Source organism: Dunckerocampus dactyliophorus, chromosome 3 (genome assembly GCF_027744805.1).
Source record: "Dunckerocampus dactyliophorus isolate RoL2022-P2 chromosome 3, RoL_Ddac_1.1, whole genome shotgun sequence".
In the NCBI taxonomy this organism is placed as follows: Eukaryota; Metazoa; Chordata; class Actinopteri; order Syngnathiformes; family Syngnathidae; genus Dunckerocampus; species Dunckerocampus dactyliophorus.
Window position 1 is genome coordinate 2925802 of NC_072821.1, and position 16700 is coordinate 2942501.

The 16700-nt window shown below is 42.2% G+C and overlaps 1 protein-coding gene across 1 annotated transcript in view; it reads left to right on the top strand.

Annotated features, from left to right (window-relative positions):
• The window catches only part of nkd1 (NKD inhibitor of WNT signaling pathway 1), a 47714-nt gene extending 31782 nt beyond the window's left edge, over positions 1-15932 (top strand). Inside the window, exons 7-10 of the mRNA XM_054771208.1 lie at positions 576-723; positions 3810-3891; positions 4110-4237; positions 4358-15932. Coding sequence (XP_054627183.1) covers positions 576-723; positions 3810-3891; positions 4110-4237; positions 4358-4890 — 891 coding nt within the window. The 3' untranslated portion in view covers positions 4891-15932. The remainder of the gene's footprint in view (positions 1-575; positions 724-3809; positions 3892-4109; positions 4238-4357) is intronic.
• Positions 15933-16700: the final 768 nt, after the last annotated feature.

Sequence of the window (16700 nt, forward strand, 5' to 3'; positions counted from 1 at the left end):
GAACACGGTGAGCGCATCAACACCGACAACCAACACGGACAATTTTCTCAACTGGGAAAAAAACTACTGATGGAGGTGCTTGGGCACCCGACAGTCAACGCTGACTGAGGCGTTTGGTCGGCAAATATAAACAAAACAGTGCAAAATGGTGCGCGCTCACAGACTGTGTCGCTCGCTACCTTGCAAAAGAAATGCAACCATTCAAACGGTTTATATTTTAATCAACATACTGTAGCGTAGCTGAGAGCACTTCCTGTTTCCAGTTCATTGTGAGCTCTGGTGTTACTCTGCTAGCAGGCAACTTCTGTGTTTTACTAATGTGGCTCACTCAGGTACACTACACTTGCGTACCCTCTAGTGGTTTAAATGTCAATTACACCTCATGACGATAATGAAAAAATGTTCTCTAAAAAATGTTGTCGATAACATCGATTATCGACGATAATTTGTAGCACAATTATCGACCAGCAAAATTTGTTATCGTTACAAGCCTATGACCATGCTACGCTATCGACCTTGAATGCTATACTACCCAACAAGGCCAGCGTTCACGCCTTCTCCTCTCCTTCCTGTAGGACATCACCAGTCTTCTCCACACCATCTACGAGGTCGTGGATGCCTCCGTCAACCATTCGCCGAGCAGCAGTAAGACCTTGCGGGTCAAGTTGTCGGTGGCTCCAGACTCCAGCCAGCGGTGGAGGACTTGCACGCAAGGTGGCGCAGGTACAGTTAGCATGCAAGTATGATATTATCACGATAGTTTGCCCCACAGTCGGTTTTGGGTGGTCAAGAAACAACAGCAATGTAGCAGAATGAGACTAAAGAGGCAACTGTTTATCCAACTGTTGGCTTGTAGTACCTGCCAGGACCTGCTGCTGCCTTTGGAAATGCATACATAGCAAGTAAAGCCGTGTCTAAACCAGTATGTGCCATTAGAGAGAAAATGTTGATATTTGACACTCATGTATCCATAATGTAGTACCAGAGACTGCGATACTGGGTGGGACATATAATTATGGTAAATATCAATATCACATTCTTCTCTGGCGATACAGTATGCAACGTTGATATTTCTTCTGTGAAAGGAAAACCGAGTACAATGATCCCTCATTTATCGCAGGTAATTGGTTGCAGACCAACCGTGATGAATAAAAGTAGGACTCCTTATTTATAAATGGAATATTTTCACAATTAGACCACAGAAAACCTGTCTACTGTCTTTAAATATGTTTTTTTTTTTTTACATTATTAGAGCCCTCTAGACATGAAATAACACCCCTATAGTCACCTTTACACTCCCCCTACACTATTACCCAATATAGTAGACATAATTGGAGAAAAGAAGCATTTTAAGACATAAATAAAACTCAAGCTCGTGTGTTGCCGTGCTAGGGGAGCTGAGTGGTGGGAGGACAGCAACTGACATCAGGGTTTCAGAGTTCAGTTTTGGCTTGGCGTGGGTTACGGCGGCAACCGTAGCCCGTGTTATACCGTAGTCACGCTAGAGGCAGAACGAGCCAGAATGCTGTCAGAATGAAAATTCCTGGTTTATTCCAGGATACTCCAAGTGCATTCTAAAAATTCTCACTGCATTCTGAGTGCATTCCCGATATCAGGGCCCGTTCCTGTGGCCCGTTCCTGCCCAGATGTTTTTAGCATGCTAAAAACCTTCGACGTGCATTTGAAGTGGAAAAATATGGCATTTGAAAGGTCTTCTAACTGCTATCTGACTGCATTCTAAATATTCTTACAGTATTCTAAATATTCTTACCGTATTCTAAATATCCTTACAGTATTCTAAATAATATTACTGTATTCTAAATATCCTTACAGTATTCTAAATATCCTTACAGTATTCTAAATATTATTACTGTATTCTAAATATTCTTACCGTATTCTAAATATTCTTACAGTATTCTAAATATCCTTACCGTATTCTAAATATTATTACTGTATTCTAAATATTCTTACCACATTCTGATCGCATTCGGGGGAAAAGGCCAGCTGCCGCTGAAACGTCGCTGTATTGCTTATTCACATTGGCATCACCGTCAAGGAAAGAAGTGGCCAAGTTAACTCCACCAGCACGCTGGCGTGGACGGTGCAGAGGTGCTGAAAGGCAACGAGCCCGCTGAAGAGTCACTCACCACTTCCGTGTCGCCAATTTACATCACAAGGAAAGAAGCGTCCAAACGTACCACTGGTGAAATCCAGGAACCCCCCCAAAGCGCCAGCTCCTGTTCCTGATAAGTATTCCAACGGCATTCAAGCCCTCTCCCGAATGTGCCGCAAATTTTGAAACTTTTTCATTCCACCTGGTTCTGCTTGATTTGTGCTGATTCGTGCTTGGTGTGACGGGGGCTTTGGGGATTATTGCCTGTTGTGAGATCATTCAAGCTGCAATAAAAGCCTGTTGTTCCGGTGATCAAGTCTGGCGCTTGTGTGTCTCATTTAGACATTTTCGTGCTTGAAAATGTTTTATTTAGCCAAAAAAACCAACCAATTTGCTTAAATATGCATATGTTTTGACTAATAAGCTGTATTCAATTATGGCGAGGGATTAGTCGTTCCTCGTGGTGAATTGGTTCCGGTCCGACTGTGATCAGTAATTTTCCAATGGAATATTTAGTTCGAGCATAGACCCTCTAAATACGGTATTTAACATTATTAGAGCCCTCTAGACATGAAATAACACCCCCATTTACATTTACATTCATATTACCCAACATAGTAGACGTTAGAAGAGAAAATAAGCCATAATGAAGACTCACACACGTTAGCATGGGGAGAGTCACACAAGCACTTCCTGCAGCAGCTACTGTTTATCAGTGTAGCATCACTGACACCTAGTGACAGTGTAGAATACTACATATGAAAAACATGTATTTGAATGCATCTTCTGAATGCCTTATATTTGTATTTTACTTTACCATTTTTATGCTTGAAAATGCCTAATTTAGGCCAGAAATACATAAAATATCCTTAAATATGCATATTGTTTGACAGATAACAGGCCGTATTGAACCACAGATCATTTTTATTTACATTTTTGAAAAACATAAAAGTGAAGCCCTGAAATTCAAAGCGCGAAATGGCGAGGGTACTGTATATCGATTACCACTTAATATCATGATACTGTCATTGGCAAAATATGGTGACAGTATGAAATGGTGAGTTATTGTGTCATCCCCACTGTTTTGTGTCGTCATTTTCTCCGATCGGCGATGTGCTCGTCGCAGGAAAGACGGCGTCGCCAAGGAACATCTGGGCTTTTGTTCTGGCCGTCACGTCCTCATCAAACACGTGAAAGGACGCTTTAAGGGATGTTTCTGTCTCTACTGAACCCAACTTTCCCCCCTATAACGACTCAGTCAAAAAGTAGCAAGGGAGTGGGAGGGGGAGTTGCTCCAAAAAACACATATTCCTGTTTTTTTGTTGTTGTTTTTTTGTGCCCTGTTGTCTGGGCTATAAATACCCCCGGAGAAGAGATTTCCGACATCTTTTGAAAAAAAAAAAACACGGGCGCTTCATGCCTTCATGCTAATTCCAGCCAGCGTCAGATCTCACGTCCTTATTAAACTATTTCTGAAGTCTCTTTTTATTATTATTTCCTTTCATTCCTCGCCTTATAAGAGGCTGGAAATAGAATAGATGAAGCGTTGTTGTTGGCTTTTTTCGTTCTCCTCCTCTGTAGATCTTCAAAGTAAAAGCCCCAAACAAAGGTTGCTTTCTTCCGAGACGTCGCTGCTGTCGTGTTTGTGTTTGTGTGTGTGTTGCTCTCATTGATAATAGCCTCTTGTTGTTTCCAGATGTTTCCCACCCGAGGGAGAGAAGTGACAAGTGTACAGAAGACCCCAGGGGTGCAGACAAGAAAAGTCGAGCACTGATCAGGTAAAAGTGTGGAAAAATTAAGGAAGTTCTTTATGACTTTCATTCAAATCCCAACTGGAGAGGAAGATTTTTGTGTAAGTTGAAAATGAGCACTCGTGCATTCGTTGCAAATTGACAACAAACCAACCAACCCCCCCCCCCCCGATCACAAGGAGAGTTTTACTGCGAGAGACCTCACCGGCCTCGCTAATGAGAGGCGCCGCTCTCGTCCCTCGCAGGCGCCACCACAGCGACCACCACACCCAGCCGGGCTGCCAGCGCAACTGCGTGGACGAGAACCTCGAGCGACGCAACCACTACTTGGACCTGGCCGGCATCGAGAACTACACGTCGCGCTTCGGAGCCGGTGAGTCCGCTTGGAGTTTCAGGGAATGAAGCCAAGAGATTCGTCATCTCTGGTCCTTCAGTTAGCATGAAATGGCCAAGCTACACAATCCGTTCCATCCGTTGTGTTTGTGTGCCGCAGCGACCGCCTCAGAACAGCCCAAGGCAGAACCCCAGACCAGGTCGTCCAACCAGACCCGCTCTCGCTCCCATGAACCAGAAAACGGCCACCCCCACCCCCATCCCCACCACCACCGCCGCTTGCAGCAGCCAGTCATGGACGCCCCCGACAGCCACCACCCCGGCCGGACGCGGGGCCAAGACTCCGGGAAAGCCGCCCTGCGCTCTCCCAAGACCCACGCCCGCACTGCCGCCACCCACATCGGCAGCAGGGTGATGCGGAGCAGGGGTCTCCCTCCTCCGCCGGCGCTCCCCAGCCAGACGCCCCCTCACCAGTCAGCTGCTCCTTACCGCAAGCACAAGCAGCGCTCCAAGGAGAGCTACCGGGCGCTGGGCACCCTGGCGACGTCGGGGCCCGTGGTGGAGAAGGAGCAGGTGAGGGATCTGCCAGGGGTGCTGCTCTACGAGGGGCGGCTGGCACAGGTGGTGCAGCGGCACGAGCACCATCACCACCATGAACACCACCACCACTACCACCATTTCTATCAGTCCTGAACGGCCGCCGCCCCTTTGGGATCCTTCTTCAGTGAGGGGGGGCCACACAGGAAGCAGTGTCGTCAATGATAAATCAGTGTTATGAACAGTTCCAGGACCACAGGACTGAGGATCATGGCTGGGACCAGTGAGGGACCCCAACCCACCGACTGGTGATCTTTGTGGCAACAAAGCAGAAGATACAGTAGAACCTTTCCAGACCACTAAGCCAAGACGTTGAAGGACTGTGATGTAAAGATACAGTATATGAAGGGTGTGTGCGTGTGCGTGTGCGTGTGTGTGCGTGTGCGTGTGTGTGCGTGTGTCATGACACTGGTGTCTGTCAAGAACCACTTTGTGGCTGCGTGAGTATTTAAAGTAGAAGGCAAAGTTGAAGAATCTGAGCGTCCCTTTAGCGCTGGAAGGAAATCCCCAATCTGCTGCTACCTCTGTTGTTTTAATGACTCGGCACCAAGAGGTTACACCATTTTTTTGATTTTTTACATTTTGGGTCACAATCTGCAGTAGTGAAGCTTACTTTTACTAACTCTTGACTGTTCATAAGTTCTATACGTTGTTATGGATTTTATAAGCTTTATGGATAATGTGACATCTTTGTATGGACTCGCTAAAGCCCTCTTTGACTTTTATACGACTGCGCAAAGCCTCTTTTTCTAATAGCTTCTCTCTCTCTCTCTCCTCCACTCTGTCTGCTTCAGTCTCGAACGCCCTTCTTCTTACACTTTCAAACCAATCAGTCACAATCACGCTCAGAATACTGTTGGTGTTTTTGTGACGACCAAATGACGAAAGCCCCAACTCTCAACAGCGCCGACCCGTGGGGAAAAAATGACCCCAATAGCGCTCAGTGCTTTTTTAAAGTGTGACGCACAGCAGCTAACAAAATGAAGTGGAGAAAGACTTTGACCTTTAACTTTTTTTTTTATTCTAAAAGTTGAAGAAACATTTTGACTAGCGGAGCTCTGACACAAAATGACAAAAGGCAAAATCACAAAGGTTTGGTGCCTTGTTTTTTTTTTAGATGTTAGTGTCTCAGCCGCGTTTCCCACATTCCCACAAATAGATTTGGCGCCCTCGCTCATAGACACATTATAATGGGACCTCCGTACGGTAGATGGCATCGTAAAGCTGCTTCGTAACACGCACACAAGAAGAAGTTGTACCAGGAAGGCTCAGTGTTGCCATTTTAGTGACTTTGTCGCTTATTTTTACCAAGTATTCAGGCCCCCCAGGTTGTCTTTTAAAAAAAAAAAAAAGTTTTTTGCTCTTCTCAACAAGTTAGTTTGATTATTTGCTAGCTACTTACTTCGCTAATGAACCAGTCAGTGAGTTAGCTAGCAATTCAGTTACTTAGCCAGTTGCTTTGTTTGGTACCCAGCTACCGAGTCAGTCTGTTGGACGGTTGGTTAGTTACTAGCTAGCTCTTGGTCAGTTCATTTGCTTGAAAACGATCCAGTCAATATGTTGGTTAGCTACTTAGCTGGCTAGAGTTAGTTAGAAAGAAATGAAGGATTATTTATGACGACAAACACTCGCTTAGCACTAGCTCTTTCCATGCTAATGTTGTCTTCCTGTAGCTTCCATGTAGCTCATTCATTGCTTTATTTATTGGACAGCAGATCTGTGCCGAAAGCAGGCGGGAACGCCCATTTATTGTTATTAAACTATGAGCCTGTTTTGAATAATAACGATGGTGATGACTCTAAAGTTCTTTATTGGCGTACGCAACACTACTGTGACTACCTTATGCTGCTTAGCCAGGCAGTCAGTCAGATTGCTAGTTAGTTTGTTTGATTATTTCTTAGCAACTTAGCTTGCTAATGAGTCAGTGAGTTAGCGTGGTGAGTTAGCTAGCAATTCACTCAGTTACTTTTACCAGTTGCTTTGTTTACCTAGCTACTGAGTCAGTCTGTTGGACTGTTGGTTAGTTACTTTGCTAGCTCTTCGATTGGTCAGTTAATTTGCTCAAAAACGAGCAAGTCCCTATGATTGTTGGCTACTTAGCTGGCTTGAGTCAGGCAGATAACGATTCAGTCAAGTCAGTTGGATTGTTTAGTACTCATTAGTTACTTACATAGCTAACTGTTGGCAAGTTTGTCTATGAGTTGGCCAGCTTAAAAAGTCAGTGATTGGTTAATTACTTAGCTAGCTAATTGGTCAGTAGGCTAGTTACTTAGCCAACTTATGAGGCAGTCACTTTGTTCGTTAGGTGGCTAATGAATCCGTCACTTAGTTGGATTGTTTATTAGTTACTTGCATAGCTAATTGTCAGCAAGTTAGTTTATGAGGTGGCTAGCTGATAAGTCGGTCAGATTAGTTGGGAGTTACTTAGCCAGCTAAGCAGTCAGTAGTTTAGTTATTTAGGTAGGTAATGAGCTAGCTGCTTGTCAACGAGCAGCGGGTCCTGTTGTAGCCCCCACCCCCAAAAATCTAAAACCACTCAGAGGCGGGTATGTCTTGATTATAACCAGGGCTGTAACTAACGATTATTTTCGATTAATCTGAAGCTCGTTGTTTCGATTAACCGAGTAATCGGTTAGGCCCGAGACGGACCAAATCAAAGTGAGCCATGGTCCGCAGCAAATGTGGACCAGTGCTTTCCAAAGTGAATGAAGTGTCATAATGGGTCTGCTTTCGTGGAGGACTAAGGACATTTAAAAATACTCACATTTGAGAGGCTGAAATCCGAGGATATTTACATTTTCAAATCAGAAAACGATTAATCGAATACCAAAATAGTTGTGGATTGATTGGATAATCGATTAATCATGGATTTATTGTTGCAGCTCTACTTTTGTCACATAATCACCAAAAGAAGCGACATAAAAATGACATCCGCATGCGTCACGACCAATTATGCAAATCAAACGATGTCATCTAGTCCCCCGACCTCATAACCACAAGTAGATTGCAGTCGTGTTTGGAAAACCCCCCAAAAAAATCAATAGTGACCATGTTTTAGGACTGTTGGGGAAAAACCAAAAACGTAGGGAAATATTGACGTGACGTTTCACCCCTGCTACTTTTTGCCATTTTGTGTCAGCCGTTGCTCCAAATCACGTTTGGAACTACTGTATAATTTCAAGTTGGTGGAAAAACCTTTGACTACAGAAGTGAACTTTGAGCTTGTTGCTTGGGAACTTAATATATAAAAACAGTTCCCTAATTGCCATTTGGATATTTCAGTCCAACAAGACCTTGAATCTACGACACCTTCCTGTGAGACCCCCCCACCCCCCCCCACCCTTCAGTACCATGCGTCTCAACCAACAAGACGTTTGGGTCGTTGCTCTCCCAGCTGTCTCCATTCCTCCGGTGGCGTCTGACCGTGGACACCGCGCCTCGTGGGTGTCTGTCTCCAAGTCGTCTCATAACTCGTCTTGCCTGCAGCCCACCCTGTGTGTCTGACTCGGCACGCGACAGACTGGAAGATAACTTTTCTGCTCCCGAACCACAGCACACAAACGGGTGAAAATTGGTCCAAACATGCGCCCCTTCTGCGTTGCCTGTGCTTTTATGTTTCGGACAAATACAGCAAAGGGTGGCGCTGTGATTAAACCCCAAGGTTTGACCCCCGTAAGTTAAACGGGCCTGAAACTTCTCGACATAAACACCCATTGTGACTTCAGTGTCTTTAGCCCAATCACCGCAAAATTTGGCACACGCTTTTATGGGAGTGACAGGCACGTGCGCGTCAAATTTGAGCAAGATTAGTAGAAAAATATGGACGCCATCAAGCAAAATGTCTACTGGGGTGGGACTTGGCAACTACTTGTCCTTGGGGCATTAACCATTTGACTGAAGATGGCAAAGCTTTGAGGGTATGTGTATTACAGTACATGTATGCTACATTACATGCATTTACAACTTAACCCATAGGGGGCGCCACCAATGTCATTTACAGCCTTGTTAAAAATGTCTTTACGTTGTTTTTTTAGTCAGGCATGTAACGGAACTACTTGTTTAGTCCCAAGATATATAGAACACAGTTTATGGTCCAGTTATGTAATCCCCCTATAGGTACTAAGGTACTAAGACTTTTACTAGCACCCATCTTGGGTTCTGCGACACTAATACCTGGCACCAGACGCTGTCCTCTTCTGGATATTTGTGTTATTTATTACCTCTTGACACCGCAGTCAGTGTCCCTTTTACAAGAACATGACCACGTTCTTCTCCCTAAAGCAGCGAGGCGGCGGGCCTCCCGCAGACAGAGGGGGGCAGGTGTTTGGAAAGGGGGTCTACCACAGCTGTGCCCCAGTACTACTTTCCTGTCCCCCTTGACCACAAACAAGTCTGCGTGGTAGTAGGAAAGGTCATAGTTCAGCCTGATTGGTCGCATCCAGTTACTGACGAATACAAGCCGGGTGTCGGAATCCGGTCTGTGCAAAGTAAAATAGTTTCCGTTCTGTCGAGGGTTGGGGAATCTTTTGGTCGTCATCTGTCATTTTTATTTCTGAGCCATTTTACAATTTTTTTAATGTCCTGTCGATCTGGTGTACAAAGAAATGAAGGATTATTTATGACGACAAACACTCGCTTAGCACTAGCTCTTTCCATGCTAATGTTGTCTTCCTGTAGCTTCCATGTAGCTCATTCATTGCTTTATTTATTGGACAGCAGATCTGTGCCGAAAGCAGGCGGGAACGCCCATTTATTGTTATTAAACTATGAGCCTGTTTTGAATAATAACGATGGTGATGACTCTAAAGTTCTTTATTGGCGTACGCAACACTACTGTGACTACCTTATGCTGCTTAGCCAGGCAGTCAGTCAGATTGCTAGTTAGTTTGTTTGATTATTTCTTAGCAACTTAGCTTGCTAATGAGTCAGTGAGTTAGCGTGGTGAGTTAGCTAGCAATTCACTCAGTTACTTTTACCAGTTGCTTTGTTTACCTAGCTACTGAGTCAGTCTGTTGGACTGTTGGTTAGTTACTTTGCTAGCTCTTCGATTGGTCAGTTAATTTGCTCAAAAACGAGCAAGTCCCTATGATTGTTGGCTACTTAGCTGGCTTGAGTCAGGCAGATAACGATTCAGTCAGTTGGATTGTTTAGTAGTTATTTGTTACTTACATAGCTAATTGTCCGTAAGTTCATGAGTTGATGAGATTAAGTCTGATTGGTTAATTACTAGCTAACCGGTCAGTAGGCTAGTAACTTAGCTAGCTAGGTTATGAGGTAGTCAGTTTGTTCATTAGGTAACTAATGAGTCCGTCAGTTTGTTGGATTCTTAATTAGTTGCTTGCACAGCTAATTGTCAGTAAGTTACTTTATGAGTTGGCTAGCTTAAAGAGTCAGTGGGTTGGGAATTACTTAGCCAGCTAATTGGTCATTAGTCTACTATAATTATTTAGCTAGCTTGTGAGTCAGCCATTTCATTCGTTAGGTAACTAATGAGTCAGTCAGTTACTGTAGTTGGATTGTTTATTAGCTATTAGTTACATGCATAGGTATTTGTCAGTAAGTGAGTTTATGAGTTGGCTTTCACAAAAAGTCAGTTAGATTTGTTGGGAATTACTAGGCCAGCTAATCAGTCAGTAGGCTAGCTACTAAGCTACTTTATGAGTCAGTCAGTTTGTTCGTCAGGTAGCTAATGAGTCAGTTAGTCGGATTGTCCACTTAAATAGCTAATTGTCAGTCAAGTTAGTTGGCTATCTTACAAAGTCAGTTTTAGCCTGCTCATCTGTCAGTAGGCTAGCTTCTTAGCTAGCTACTTGTCAACAAGTAGGTTAGTGAGGTACTTTATAAGTTGGTTCAGTCAGTGAGTTGGCTTGTTACTTACAGTAGCTAACCACTCAGTTGTTTAGCTTCTTTGCCAGCTCGTTTGTATTTATCAATATCTGTTCTTCATTGGTTTTCAACATGATGTACTGTTCAGTGTTGCCAGTCTGTGAAAACGGCGAAAAGAACAATGAAAGGCCCGACAGTTCTAAAAGTGTTCCTCACAGGCAAATGCTTTCATGTGCTCACATCTAAAAGAATAAGGAAGAAGAAGATGAAGAGGATCGCTTTAATTGTCGTCCTTCGAGGGGAAACTACTTTAAGACATGCTACATGCAACAATGACATCAAAACATAAGGTTTATATATATATATACTGTATATATATGTGTGTATAGTACATACATACGGAGTCCAGCAAAAACTCCCTATTTTAATGTGGATGGCAATATTTTTGTGGACTCCAGAGTAGGTAAAAATGTGTTTTATTTCCTGGTTCACGTTGCTTACAATTTTTTTTAGCGGTCAGCTAAAGCGTGAAGCTAGCATGTTAAAACGTGAATATTTAGTGTGCTAAAGTGAAAATCACATTTTGAGGACTTCAACGTGACGATTTAAGTGCACTTCAATAAACAGTAATGTTTTCTTTTCAAAGATGAAAACAGGAAGAGTTGAGCCCCGCTAGATGATAACATACAAATCACCTACAGTATGATAAGCAGTATGATAAGCTCCATCTAAAGCATTAATAACAAGTTAGTTAGCTGGATTGTTTTTTGGTTACTCAGATATTTTGCTAGCTCAGTTAGTAAGTTAGTTACTTTGTTTGTCCGCTAGCTAACGACTTTGGTATTTAACTGTACGTTAGTTAAATAGCTACTTGGTAGAGAAGAGCCATACTTTACGTCATTATCCGTAATCGTCATGACCGAAAATCGTCATTATGAATTCACTCTTCACGCTCTGTGATTGGCCAGTCACACACAGCGACCGCCCCTCCCTAGACATATCCACTATCAGCTGTGCACTAAACACATTGAAATAGCATGCTAACTATATAATACATTGGTGGCAATGCAGACGAGGCTAACTTAGCTCATCAGTTAGTGACCAGCTCGGAGGCTGGATGCTTAAGGCACACGACGCATAGAATATCACGGTGCAAACAGTGTCTAGCATTGAATGAATGAGAAATAACCAGGTTACTCATGTTTATAGACGCACACTGCTAGTTGAACATCAAAGACAAGGTCCCAAGCGCCACCGCTGCCATGGTGCATTCATGTACCCATCTCGCGTCGTAATTGGGAGTGACATTTAATCACACGTTAACTTAAAGGAGCAAACGAGATTGGGCACTACTAAAACAGTCTTTATACAACTTTTTAAAGTGTTTTTTTTTAAATATATTATCTTTCCAGTTGACATGTAAGTGTGATTTAAACAAGAATGGCAAAAAAAAAAAATGCAGCTCGCAGGTAAGTGGTACTATTTGATCTGACTTTAGAACAGTCTGGCAAGCGACTCATGTGGTCCTTAGGGGGCACCTGGTACCCGCGGGCACCGTGTTGGTGACCCGATTTAGACCACACATACACGCGATTATAAAGATATGATGTTCGGAGTGTCCTTGAATGCATCTCGCGGTCTGTAGTTCCAACGACGAACGGACTAGAGACGTTGATTAGCTCGTTAGCTAGTTTGTTTAGAGTTGGAAATACATATATGGTGTTTGAATTGCACTGCTGTTGATGTGTTCAGGTCAGAATAAAGTTATAAAGGAGCGACAGACTCTGTGGGGATCTACACTGTGCTGCTGTCTGTCGTCATGACAGAGAGTAGTGGCTTGCCTTGATGCATATGTGTTAAATACGTTAAAAAAAATTAATGTAATTCATGAAATAAATTAGTTACCTCAGTTACCGCACTATTTTTGACAGCCCTACTAAACACTAATAAGTCTTACAGATCACTTCTACACACACAGCATACATACAGCTGAATAATAAACAATTAATAGAGCAACTTCTGGTCAATCCATTTTCAGATTTAAAATAGTGTACAGATTAAGCCACGCCCGTTTTCGAGTTAACCACGCCCACTTTCTGTTTATGTCCCGCCCATTCCGAGTACAGATACGATACCGATAATATAGATGTGTGAAGAGATACGGATACAGATAGCGGTGTACTCGCTCATCCCTGCTGCTTGGGCAGTCAGCCAGCTAACGGGCAAATTAATTATACTGTTTGGTAGTTACTTTGTAACTAACGAGTCTTACTTAGTTACTCTGTTACTCTGTTATCGACCTAACAAGTCAGTCAGCTAGTTAGTTGGATTGTTTGTAAGTTACACAATCAAGTCTGTCTAATTGTCGCTGACCGCTCAGCCAAAAGCCCGGACTGTCGTCCGAGTGTTAAGCTCCGCTCTCAAGGCCGAGCGAGTGAGGTTTTTACCAACGTACAGTTGCACAGCCGCACTGGCTGGCACCCGTTACACTAGCTAACAATTCAGTCAGTTTTTATTTTGTTAGCCACCTATCAAGTCAGTCAGCTAGTTGAATTGTTTGTTGGTTACACAGCCACTTATAAAGTCAATCTGTTTGTTCGGCACTTTGTTACCAAGTTAAGTAGCTCCTGAGTCAGCTAGTTTTCTAGCTAGTTGGCTAGCTATTGAGTCAGTTAGTCACTTTGTGAATTTGTTGGCTTGCTAACAATTCAGCCTGTTAGTTAGCTGGGTTGTTTGTGATTTAGCTAACTATATAGGCAATAATCAGTTAGACAGTACTTGTCTGGCTAGTCCATCCGTCAGTTTGTCGGTTAGTTACTTTGTTAGTTAGCTAGCTAGATAATCAGTCAGTCTGTAGCTAGCAAGTCAGGAAATGACAATTTACCAGTGTGGCTTTGCAAGCCAATTGTTGAATCATAAAAATCTGTGCCAGAAGCCCACAACCCAAATAACCCCAGATAACAAATTGAAACAAAGATTGAAAGAGAAATTTCAACTCTCACCAGGCGTTGGAAATTGTTTTTGTTCGTAGATCGCAGGGGAGTCACATCTCCATCCGCCGGCACGTTGGGCCTCTCTTCTCCGACGATTTTGGTCAAGGTGGAGGTCGAAACGGGTTCCGTAGTGTCCCCCCAGCGTCTCCACGGGATAGCCAAACTGTGCTGGAAAATCCCCCTTAGCACCGCTGGAGAGAAGAAATAAACATCTCAACGACAAATTTGTCTTTTATCATATTTATTCTGCAGAAGAGACGAATCTTGGAACAGACCCTTGGGAGTCTGCTGCAAGGGCCCTCCCCAGAAGGACCGGATAGATGCATAGTCATACAAATGTTGCCAGGACGCATTCAGAGTTAATCACAACCTGTTGACGTGGAAACGCTATTGGGGAAACTTGTTTTTGGAGACTGAAGGTCTCAAGCCATGGATAAATAGACATAACAAAGCACAGTTTGATTGGCTGACTGGCTAACGGAGAACCCTCCCATTGTCTTCTGCGTCCTGATTGGTTGTAGACCACTGTCAGTCCATCTCCTTCGTGCCACACTGCCTGTTTCCTGCTGTGTGATCGCTAGCAAACAGCTTGCAGAGACTTTGTATGTTCACACGTTTTCTCCTCGACAAAACCCACAATGTCGACGAAACGTTCTGCACCCAAATCCAACCAACGCAAAAAACGTTGGACTTCTGGATATGCTGAAGGAAGGTAGAAGTTACGAAATAAATGCATCATCGGTTCAAGGAGGACAAGGAAAATGGGACAACAGCAACAATATGTTTGAACAAGGATACAAAAACGCTTCAGCGGAGCGGCGCTAGGACGATGAGGCACGGTCAGAGGAGTGAAACACGCGTGACTCACTTAATTTCTTGCGTCCAACCTCGTAGGTTCAACATCAAAATTCAAACAAAATGTGAACTTTGAGAGTGTTTAAACGAGAGAAATGTGAGAAAATGTTCATGCCTGTCTGAGAAAAGTGTATAAAGTGTTTTACAGCCTTAAAACATATATAACAATTGTAAAAAAAATAATTAAGTTGGCGGATTTCAGTTATGGCGGGCTATTTTGGGAACACTATCCCCCGCGATAAACAAGTGAACCCTGTACGCTAGTCAGTCAGGTGCTAGCTATTTAGCTACTTTGTTAGGTTCCTTGTTTGTTAGTTTTCTAGCGAGTCAGTCAGTTAGTTAGCCAGTCAGTCAGTCTGTTACATTTTTAGCAAGTTAACTGGTGTGTCGGTTTGTTACTTAGCTAGCTAGTTAGCGAGCTGTCGAAGACCTCTCAAAATGAACCACTTACTTTAAAAAACGCTTAAAAACACAAAAGGCTGGTCGTGGGACATTTTTTTGCTGTTCCAGAGGCACAGTCTACTTAAGACAAATCATTCACAGGATCCCACTTCTGACACCAAACTGGGACGGTAAAGAAAAGTGAGCATTATTATTTACTGTTGCATTTTTGGGTGGTACAAAGTTGATCTTTTGGATTGGAAATATTTTGTTAAAAAGCATCAATGATGCTGACTTAAATAGGTGGAAATGAGCATCTTTATGTGTGTGTGTGTGTGTGTGTGTGTGTGTGTGTGTGTGTGTGTGTGTGTGTGTGTGTGCTCTTTGTTTGCAGCAGATAGGCGAGGCAGCTTTGAAGTGTTGAATTGGCTCAGCGGGGGGTTTGAAATTGAGCAAAAGGCAAGATGCTAAAGTGTGAGGATGAGGAGGACACAAGGTGAACAAGGAGAGAGAGAGAGAATCCAATGAAAACGTTCATCTGTTCCACTCAATTTATGGCCTTTCTACACGTTTTTCATGTGCAGGCTTTTTCTTATCCATCCCTCCACTTCAAAGCAGATGTACCACTGATAATGCAAATGATCACAATGTGCTGCTTTCTGCTTACTTCATCATTTGCATCACACCAAACACACCAGTGTGTGTGTGTGTGTGTGTGTTCGTGTGTGTATGGGGGCAGAATTCATGCTAATTGGCACAAGCCGCCTTTTATGTGTGCAGAGAGGCCAAAAATATAAAAGACTTTCATTGTTGACAGGTCCGTTCAATTAGGAAGCGAGCTGGCCAAGTGCAGCCACCAAAGTCCAAATTTACATGAAATGTTGACATTTCACCTCTTGTCTTTTCCCATCTCCTAATTAGACACATTTAGTTCACCCTTTAATCATCAACGTCTACTTATAAGTGTGTAACAGGAAATAAACCTACAATAGGAAGTAAAAATAAAATGTGTAATGATTATTATAGCACTAATCAGGAAAGAATGCAACGATATAGCAATATTATAAAATATACCAGCTATATCATATACCATCACAGCTACTATTATACATTATTAAAAAAATAAATAAATATAAAAAAATTATTATAGTTATTTAAAAAATAAAAAAATGCTTTTCTGGTCATTTTAAATCCTAATTTATTAGACATTGTCATAAGTAATCATTTTGCTGACTTGAGAAATAGTTTTTGCATATTTCTCACAACATATACTAAATACAAAAATACAAACATGCGTTCATATTTTTATTTAAATTTTTCTTCCTGAAGTCTGAGTTTGAAATAAATAATGCATTATTATATTATATTACTATCATGTTATATATGACTTTTATTATTTTACTGTTTTCCCCACCACACTGAACAATATTCCACTTTATAATAACATTTTATAGACTACAAAAAACATTATAATATTATATAACATAACATAATATAATTAGGCGACACTTCCATTGACTTAAGAAATGTATAATACATACATAAGAAACAGATATTATATTATTATGTTTTTCAAAATAATTGTATTATTTCATGTTATTTTATTTTTATTCATTATGAATTTATTTTTTAAAGTGCATTAAGAAGTTGTGTTTCAGATGTTGTATTGTATAATACAACATAACATAGCTATGTGACACCTCCATTGAATCCATATTATCATTATACAGTATTATCCTTGTTATAAAAATAATAATAGATATAATTTTAGTCTTTTTGTGTTTTCCGTTGACTTTAGGAGAAATGTAATTATCCGGTATGACTGACTGAATGGGTGTGAATGAAAGAAAA